This window comes from Penaeus japonicus, unplaced genomic scaffold (assembly GCF_977035675.1).
Source record: "Penaeus japonicus unplaced genomic scaffold, GWHDUDI00000001_assembly GWHDUDI00000021, whole genome shotgun sequence".
Taxonomy (NCBI): Eukaryota; Metazoa; Arthropoda; class Malacostraca; order Decapoda; family Penaeidae; genus Penaeus; species Penaeus japonicus.
This window is the reverse complement of record NW_028234423.1, coordinates 26966637-26976636: the sequence shown is the minus strand read 5'-3', so window position 1 is coordinate 26976636 and position 10000 is coordinate 26966637. Positions and strand designations below refer to the sequence as shown.

Here is a 10000-nt window from a genome sequence, read left to right as displayed (position 1 = left end):
TTACCATAAGGGTCACAAGGCCTCTGACTCTATGCAGCTCAAGTGGAGTAGCATGATAGCAAGGAATAGCACAGTGGAACTCTCGAGCATCATGGGAGACACCACAGCTGCCTCTATGATTCATCCAGCAGCAAGAGTTCATCCATTGAACGAGAGGGGCAGAAAGCAAGAGAGAGAAGGACTAGGTGTGATGCAAAAGCGGAAAATGCTACCGGTCCCAGAGCATTCAGTAAAGGAGGACACAAGAGGGAAACCACAGAACCCTTCGGAAAAGTTTGCCAAACCGCAGGCTTTCCCCCTTGACTCCACCTACCTGAAGAAGATCAACAGATGGAACATGGAAGAGAGTAATAGAGAGGCAGAACAGTCAAAGCTCCTCCAACTCTACAATTCCAAAAAGCCAACCGTGTCTGTGACTGATCAGGCCGAGCAAAGTTCGAGTTCTGATGAGGAGACAACCCTTCTGACTGTTGAAAATTCCTCCAGGGTCGTTGGTCCCTTCCACAGTTCCCTGACAACTGCCATCAAGCTTAGGGAACAACTAAGGGACACTTCAAATCATGTGAGTTTGCGAAAATCAGATTTGTTGATTTCTTTGCTTGTTTTATTTTTAGATCCAGATTCGATTCAGATTTAACTTCATAATGAATTTTATATTCATGGAGATCTAGTTCCTTTCTAATATTATGAAACATTATTTAATAAAATGTTATTAAGCAAATTGATTAATATATTTCTAATTATTTTAAGCATTGTCAGTTTCTGTGGTCTTGTAACTTTTTTGTGGGGTAAGACGTGACTAGCCTCTTTTAAATTACAATGAATGTCTTGGTGTATCTTTGTGTTTAGATTTATGCCTAAACCTTTGTATATGTATGTTAAGCATTTAAGATTACCCTTATTTCACAAACAGACAATGCAGTTGAATAGACCTGCTCCAGTGAGTACAGTTGGCAGCAACATACAAAATGATTCCTCTGTAAGTAATAAATATCAGGCAATAATGATATGTATTTATCACCACTATAGAAATATGCATGATAAATATTGTCTTAAACTACTGATTTTTAAAGACTAAGTCTCTAACTACACTGTTTTAAAAAACTGTTGTATTCTCTTTAGGTCTCAATTTACATAGCTAATTTTTGAGTTATCATCATCCTTTGCCATAGATGTTATCTCTGAAATAAAGAACTAATGAAGTGAATATATTTATATACATGTGTGAGTGACTGAATGCATGTGCATGTGGTTTTAGCTATTTATATGTGTGTAAATATGTATGTTTTAAACATGAAAGTATTAAAACAAAACAGAGATTTGAAGAAATAGTGAAATGATGTTTACAGATTCATGATTCCTTTATCATATAATGTGCATTGTCTGCAAGATATTTTTAAATTCTACAATTTTTGATAATCAAAGATTTATATAAGAATTGAGGATGTACTACTGCTAAATTTTAATATATGAAAAAGGTTCAGTCTCTCATGTTCTCTCTCATTGGCAGGTACAGAGAACCACTAAGAGTTTCTGGGAACTCAATGACAGTGATGACTCTCTGCCGAGTCCAACATCCAAAGCTCCGTCCAACCCCGGGGCACAGGAGCAGGTGTCCCACAGCCCTAAGAGAGGACACAAACAACTTGATTCCACAGTGCCATTGAGCCATGCTTACAGCATCTTGGGGAATGTCAATTGGGTTAAGAAACAGAAGGATAAGAAGCTCGACAGTAAAAAGGTAAGGAAGGTCACATGACAGTTCTCTATGCTGGGTGTCCTGCAGGTTCTTATTTTCAGTCGGTTTAACTTATGGCATTTTTAGTTGTGTTATTTAAGGTAGATGGAAATATTTTTATCCTGTGCACTTGTTCTTGATACTAAAAAAATATTTATCTAAAACTCTTATCATTCCTTCATTTTTCCACAGCCTCGCTTACTGTTGGCAAGCAGTTCTCTGCGGATAAACAAAGAGCACACAAAATAGAGGTAACAAGAGCTTTGTAGAGGAAGAGCTTAAAATGTTATGCACTTAGCTGTACTATTATTTTTTTAAAAGGAAAATTTTATAAAGAGAGTAGCATGTTTATACACTGTTCAGTTAACATATCTTTTTATGTTAGTACGTGGAAGTTTTGTGTCCATTTAGAAGCTACTAATATGAACTTTCAAACTGGGCATGTTATTTTTTCAAAGTATCATAACAAGTACCTGATGGGCAAACTATTCTTTTAAATTTGAAAGCTTTAATAAGGAGGAAACCCAATTCATATTTTCAATTTGTTTTAATAAATTGACATGGAATAAGGCAATATGTTTATTACTTTATTATCATTATAAATTTATTACTATTGTTTTATTTTGCAGCCATGTGACTTCAGTACCTATCCTGTCTTTTCTAGTAAGGTGCTCTCTGTCACTCTTTTTCTTTGGCTAGTTTGGCTGGGGACAAGGCCCTCCTATTTTCATTCTGTATAAGATTCACGATTATGATATACCCATGCTCCACTTCAGGCAAAGTATGTCTTAGTACCACATAGTGCCTATTTTGAATTTGGCTGTGTTGTATTGACAACTCTTTATCTGTAAGTAGGGAAACGTCACATTAAAGTAATGTTAGACAGAACATATGCCAATGACATAGAACTCTTTTGACTATGAAGACACATGTATTCTATATGTTATATATGTACTGTACAGAAAATATGAGCAAGGTTTTCAAAGAAAATTAAAGAGATTACATTACAACAGTCGCTGAAGAAATATGCAATAAAATAAGATTATATATAAGCTTTGGTCATACACTGATATGTGCTAAACTTATGTGAATGTGAGGAAAATTGAAATTAAAATATATAAACAATTATAAAATTGTACAGTACATTTATTATGGGTTGCAAGACATTATGTATTATGGGTTATTAATATCTCGTATAGCTTTTCTCTTTAATATAATGGTGTCTACATATCATCCAGCTCATGGTGTATGTCATGGAGTATAGGTGTAGCATGAGTGTCTTTCACTACAAAAGAATTTTTCAACATGTTACAATCAATCTGTATTAAAAAGAAGAAAAAAATAAATACACTCAAAAACTCTTACACTTATGTCTGTACAAGAATATAATTTTTGAAGATCAAAATTTTGAGAAGAATAATTCAAGATCACTGTCACCACTATGAATTCTTTTTTACCTCAACATTGTCAAGTGAAAGATTGTATTCTTTATCATAATGATGGTTGGTGTAATTTGGCCACTCAATCAAACATTGAATAAACTGAAAAAGTTGAAAGTAAATTATAGAGTAAAAGGAGCCATTCTGTTGAATATATTATTAAAGACGACAAGGATATTTTTCTTACAGCTTGTAAATAGCGCAGTGTAAAAATATTTGTCTTTTTGATAATGTGTATATATTTATGTAAGATAAAATGCTTTGATGAAAATGTACATAAGCTATGATCTAGTTAACATAACCCATACTCTTGTTCACTTTGACAAATGTAGAAAGATACATAATTGACCTTTCTTGGTAGATCATCAGAATTATGTAATTCTAAGGAAATGTCAGATATGTATATTGTTTTTGTAATTTATCAATCTCATTTATACTTTTTTACAACAGTTCTGTTAATAGAGTGAAGTTAGATAGATTACTATTAATGTCACTATTTTGCATATGGTTAAGTTAATCCTGTGACGACTGTCATTGTGACAGTGTATGCAATGTATGTGTGTGACAGAGTAATGTATTTTTAGTCAGTATAAGAGTAAAGCTTTTCATTTTGTATTTTATATTTTGAAAGGTATTTAATACTTTTGTCAATAAAATATTATATTACTTGTGTTGTCTTCCCATTCATTGCTTCGGTCATTGTCATGTCTTGTTCCATTATATTATTTGCAATGTGAAATTCACTTTAGTATAAGATTGGGCATATTTTTCACTTTATCATCAGTATAGGGAATACCACACAGATCACATAAGATGTATAAGGCATAAGGGTTCTACCAGTCTCAAGCATTTGTGCTTTGTTAACCCACACAGGACGGGTGGTACAGCATGTGTACCGCGCATTCAAAAGCCCAGTGGCCGGGCGGCACAGTATTGTGCCAGCCATTCAATTGATTTTGGCCTAATAATTTGAACGCCCCGGCATTTGGACATTCAAGGCTAGAATTCCCCCGTCGGGGATGGGTTAACTCCTTGGTGGTGAGGGGGGTTAATGAGTTTCAGTGACATGCTGGGGGGATGTTTGTAAATAAATTGATGTTTTAGGGGCAAGTTTGAAGAAAGCTTTAAGATGAATGGCATAGTAGGTGTTCTGGTGCAGCTGGTGGCAAGTGGAGGGGTTGACCCTAATAGAGTTTGGAGGGAAGGTTGATGGGGAGATCTTAATTGCCACTCTTAGGAACTCTGATATTAGCTTGTGTCAATAACTTGGCTATTGGGGATTGATACGTTTTCTGATACCCGGTGTCGAGGGTTAAATGACAATATTACATTGAGTCATATAAGTTGATTGTAACACCATAGCTATTGAGCTATAGATTATTGACAATAACTACTGATGCATCTAAAAGAAGCCCATATATAGTTGAGGCTTAGTAGGACCTGTTATTACATTAACCCACTCTGGACGGGTGGTACAGTACTGTACCGCTCATTCAAAAGCCCAGTGGCCGGGCGGCACAGTTTTGTGCCAGCCATTCAATTGATTTAGGCCTAATAATTCGAACGCCCCGGCATTGTGACATTCAAGGCTAGAATTCCCCCGTCGTGGATGGGTTAAATATTAAATGATGGTATAGATACCAGTAAGACTTGAAATGATAATGTTATTCATATAGCAGTAATGTTATTTTAGTGGACCTAGCAATTACAAGTGCAAAGAAACAAGCCTGTAAAAAAACAGTTTATTTGCTCCTGTATCTAGTTTAGGTTTGTCAAAGGAGATTTGGCTTTTATATATACTTCCTGAACTCATAAGTGTAAGTAACTGTGTCCTTTGCACTTTTTATATTAATTTTAGGTTCATTATCTTTAGCAAAAGCCCCCTGACATAAATTTGTAAGAATTAAACTATCCAGGATGCTGTCACTTATGATTTTTTTGTATCAGTGCCATCCAATATACCTCCTTGAAACAGAGTTATGACTTTAAGTTTGGATGGGTATGTCACCCAATATATAACACTTTAATATTGAAGAAGCAAACAAAACTCTTCAGGGTATTCTTTGAGTTTCTGCTGGAAATATTTTCTTATACCTCTGTACTTGGTTTTCAGATGCCACACCACAAACTCCCACATAGCTTATCATGCTCCCTTTCCTTACAAATATTTTATCCGATAGTCTCTCCTACACTTTTCAATGTCCTCTGTATTTCCCAACCTGACATAATATAAACTGGGTTTGCTAGGTTTTTGTTCTTATGCAGCCAGAATTTGAACTTGGAAGGTATTCAGACCTGAGGTATAACTAGCTACAAGTCCCAACCTGACCAAAATATCCTGATTTTGCAACCTATATAGAGTTACTTGAGCTTCTTAAGATATTTAGATTTATTTCCGGAGATCATTCAAAACCAAATGAGAGGTCATAATGGTCCTTCTCATCTATGCTAATGAGTATCACCTGCTCATCATCATCTCCATCAGCTTTGTGGAGCCCCAGATTTCCAAAAACTAATGAAAGGTTTTCTAGATGTTCCTTTTTAAGTATCAGAGTAGAGATGGTCAGTTTCCAGTCATATCGGAGTTCATTTATTTTTCCTAGAAGGAACTCAAATGCTTCTCTTTGGAATCCTGATAGAAAACTGGGCATTCCTCTTGATCTTTAAGAGGGGAACCTTGAATTGGGTCAGACAATGTGATCTCTCTTGCTAGTGTCAGTTCCTGGTTAAGCTCCTGCGACCAGGCCTCTTGACCAATGCTTATGACCTGCTTGTGGATGTTGCAGGTCTGGAAACTCCTCCCAGTCCAACTCTCGAGGCCTGCTCATGTGACTCAGGACTCAGGAACACTTATTCACGGTCACCTTCTATTTCAGTGACAGAGGCCAGTTTGGGATGACTGTGGTTTTGGTAGAATAATCCTGCAAGAGGACATGGCACTTCATTTTGCAGGGAATGACATCATTATTGTTGTTGCTCTATATATGCTATATTTTATAAGTATTATATTTCAATTATTTTACTCCGTAATTATCTTATTTTTATAATTTGTTGTCATCCATGTCATTTTAACTATTGTTTGGAGTTTTACTTATCATTGATATTATTAATTTGATCATTTTTCATTTTTCTTGGAATTATTATTAGTATTATCAGTTATTGATTACCAATACTATTACTATTATCATTATTATGATCATTGATATTGTTGTTATTATTATTAGTCATTGTTATTAATCATTAATATCATTATTATTTATTGTTATTACTCATATTCTCATTTCCATTTGCATTTTTTATTATTACCATCTATTATCAGAGGTTCTGTTAAGTATTATTACTATATACTTCTTTTAAATATAATGATAAAAATATCATTACAATCATCAGTATCAACAAGTTCACAAATATTAAGATTACACTTAGATACTGAATATCAAAATTGATTAAAACTAATATTACTTTATTCTCAAGGACGTTTTTTTTCAGTTATTACATAATATTTTAATTGTGAATCCAATAAATCCCAACCGAATATTTACGAAGATTTAATTTACAAAAAAAAAAAAAAAAAAAAAAACTTGTAAAAAGGAAACAAAAACATATTTTGAGTGGATTAAGAAAATGAAACATACCACTTTCGTCACTAAAAATTTAATGATCTATTTTCTATTATTTTTCCTCAGAATCTTTCATTTTTACTGATAGTCTTGTTTCTCTTGTCTTCTTTTTTTTCTTTATTCTTTAAAGACAAAATCCACCATCAATTGTAAAGACATTCCCAGTGTGATAGGAGGCCTAGAAAAAAAAATATATATACATATAAAACATCATACCATTTTATAATATTTCATTCCTACTTGAAATAAAAATGGTCAAAAACATTTACATGTAAGAAAATGGTGATGTAGAAGAAAGCTAATAGGCACGATACAAATTATGATTACGAATCACCAAATCTTTCAAATTGTGACCATTTACACTGTGCATGGACTGGATTGCAACAATTTAATTTGCAATATTAGAAAGAAGTCCATGATACATCACCATTACCTACACTCAGGTTTTCTAGTCAATATTAATACGATACAGTATCGACATATTTCAATACCAAATAAAAAGCAGGGAAACTACCTCGTCAGACGCCAAATAGACGCAAAGGTTGGCAACCTCTTCCGGTGTTGCCAAACGTCCCATCAGCTTCTCTACGATGTAATCGATGTGGCCCTGTGCGGTCAGGAGATTTGGCAATGCGGGTTTCTGGGCATATGTTCGTTTTGTGTTTTGTTTTGTCTATTTGTTTACCTGTCTCAGATTTGTCTATTTTCATTTTATCTTTGTATGTTCGTTAGTATGTCTATTTCTCTGGCTATTGGTTAGTGTGCCAATATCTCTCTCTCTCTCTCTCTCTCTCTCTCTCTCTCTCTCTCTCTCTCAATCCGACTCTGGTCATCTGCTGTTTTTGTGTTTTATTTTTGTTATATTTGTTTGAGATTATCTATCTTCCTTTTGTCTTTGTATGTCCGTTAATATTTCTATTTCTCTGTCTATTGGTTAATGTGTTTTTTCTCTGTCTTTTGGTTAGTATGCCAATCTCTCTCTCTCTCTCTCTCTCTCTCTCTCTCTCTCTCTCTCTCTCTCTCTCTCTCTCTCTCTCTCTCTCTCTCTCTCTCTCTCTCTCTCTCTCTCTCTCTCTCTCTGTATGTGTGTATATGTGTTCCTGATACTACGAATAAAAGTCTACTGCAATCACATCATCTTTGAAAAACGAATAATTTCATATAGAATATAGTAGTAAAAAGAAAACATGTTTTTCAACTGTAGTTTTGTATATGTACTAGTTTTACGACTTGTATTGACATTTCGCACTTGACTTACAATTTTCCTTCAATGAATAGTCTCATATGAATATACTTATACTCACGTATGAATATATTTACCTAAACACATTCACCTGAACTCAATCAACGGAATGCACATATCTGAATACACTCACCTATTGTCACCTGAATTCACTCATTTGAATTTAGTCCCCTGAATTCACTCACCTAAATACATTCATTGAATTCCACTCTACAACATTCACCGAAATACACCCATCTGGATTCATTCACCTGAATTTCCTAACCCAAATACACCCACCTCAACACACTCACCTGAGTACACCTGAAAACACTCATCCGAATTCACTCACCTGAACCTCAACACATGGACTCACCTTGTCCGAATCCTCTAAGTCTTGACATCGTTCCTTATAACTTTCCGTGGCTATCGGGCCCGGACAAACCACATTACACCTGGAAAAGGTATTGTGTTATTGTGTCATGATATAAAACACCTCCTTTGTGCATATTGCAAAAAGCTTTTTCTGTTCATCTGTCTGTCAAGCTTTTTTTTCATATATAAATATATTATATGAAGTATTTAAATTATTATTGCCTTGTAAATATGGTCTCTTAACCCTCTGTATTTGCACTTAAGCATAAATGTGCCTACATGTACCGTATTTACATACAGCTTCTTAATGTTACTGAATGGCTGCCTAGAACTTTTTCCTTAAAATTTGGTCTAAAGAAACCGTAATCAAACGAGGTGCTCTAAACTGATTATTTGAAATACTATCCTCTTATGTTGGAATCTCTTAAAGTAAGCTAGATGCATGTGTACTCTTTGAATTGCCTTAAACACACGCACACAAATACTAATCTCTCTCTTTCTTTAAATATATATATATATATATATATATATATATATATATATATATACATACATATATATATATATATATATATATACATATATATATATATATATATATATTATACATATATATATTATATATATAATATATATATTATATATATATATATATATATATATATATATATATATATATATATATATATATATATATATATATATATGTATGTGTGTGTGTGTCCATGTACTGCATTATGTATTTTATATGCATTATCGTATTCAACACATATTAATGCGGTGTTCTGTACACCCACACCGACACAGCCATACATATAATTATACCCCACTATAATCTGTTACTCCTTACATTAAGAAGCAAAAACACGCTAATCTCCTTCAGATTTACCTCACTCCTTTCTGCACACAATCCCTGGCAACTCCTTTTGTTAGGCCTATAACAGCCCCTTTGGTTGCACCGTAGACAGCCCTCTGTTCAATGCCCCTTAGTGTACTGGCAGCCGATGACATGTTGATGATCGAACCTTTGCGTTTTTCAATCATCTGTTGAGATCAGGGATTTGGTTTCGTTTCGTTTTGATTGTCAGCTAAGGGATCGTTTGGATAAAATGGCTGGCGAACTGATTAATTATTTGGACAAAGTGAAATTAATGTCTAGGAAGATGAAGTTATTATATATATATATATATATATATATATATATATATATATATAATTTTTTTTTATTAAATCTTCGTAAATATTCCGTTGGGATTTATTGAATTAGCAATTAAAATATTATGTAATAACTGAAAAAAAACTGTTCAATCAGCGAATTGATATAGAGGTTTATATAATAGCGAATTTCTGAATAAAGAAACGTACACAGATATATATCAAAACCTGGATTTGAAAGGAGGGAAGGTGAGGATAAAAACAAATGCAGTATTGTTTAATGTCCATCTAAATTCAAAGAACTTAACAAAAAACTCTTTATGGAAATAATAATCCGAATCATCTTTGAACTTACGGCAGGAAGGAAAGCTTGAATGAAGTGATACATGCTCTTCACATTGACATCAAAACTGAAGTCCCATTCTTCTTCTGTGGTGGAGAGGATGTCGCC

The 10000-nt window shown here is 33.9% G+C and overlaps 2 protein-coding genes across 2 annotated transcripts in view; one reads left to right on the top strand and one right to left on the bottom strand.

Annotated features, from left to right (window-relative positions):
* LOC122255208 (uncharacterized) overlaps positions 1–3845 on the top strand; it is a 9248-nt gene extending 5403 nt beyond the window's left edge. The window contains exons 2-5 of the mRNA XM_086548929.1: positions 1–562; positions 914–979; positions 1511–1741; positions 1931–3845. The exon at positions 1–562 is cut by the window's left edge and continues 2006 nt beyond it. Coding sequence (XP_086405055.1) covers positions 1–562; positions 914–979; positions 1511–1741; positions 1931–1987 — 916 coding nt within the window. The 3' untranslated portion in view covers positions 1988–3845. The remainder of the gene's footprint in view (positions 563–913; positions 980–1510; positions 1742–1930) is intronic.
* A 2970-nt stretch (positions 3846–6815) lies between these two features.
* Positions 6816–10000, bottom strand: part of LOC122255204 (dehydrogenase/reductase SDR family member 6) — a 4458-nt gene continuing 1273 nt past the window's right edge. Inside the window, exons 4-8 of the mRNA XM_043019138.2 lie at positions 9905–10000; positions 9284–9438; positions 8396–8474; positions 7312–7404; positions 6816–6975 (exon numbers count right to left, since the gene is read on the bottom strand). The exon at positions 9905–10000 is cut by the window's right edge and continues 13 nt beyond it. Of these exons, the coding sequence (XP_042875072.2) occupies positions 6922–6975; positions 7312–7404; positions 8396–8474; positions 9284–9438; positions 9905–10000 (477 nt within the window). The 3' untranslated portion in view covers positions 6816–6921. The remainder of the gene's footprint in view (positions 6976–7311; positions 7405–8395; positions 8475–9283; positions 9439–9904) is intronic.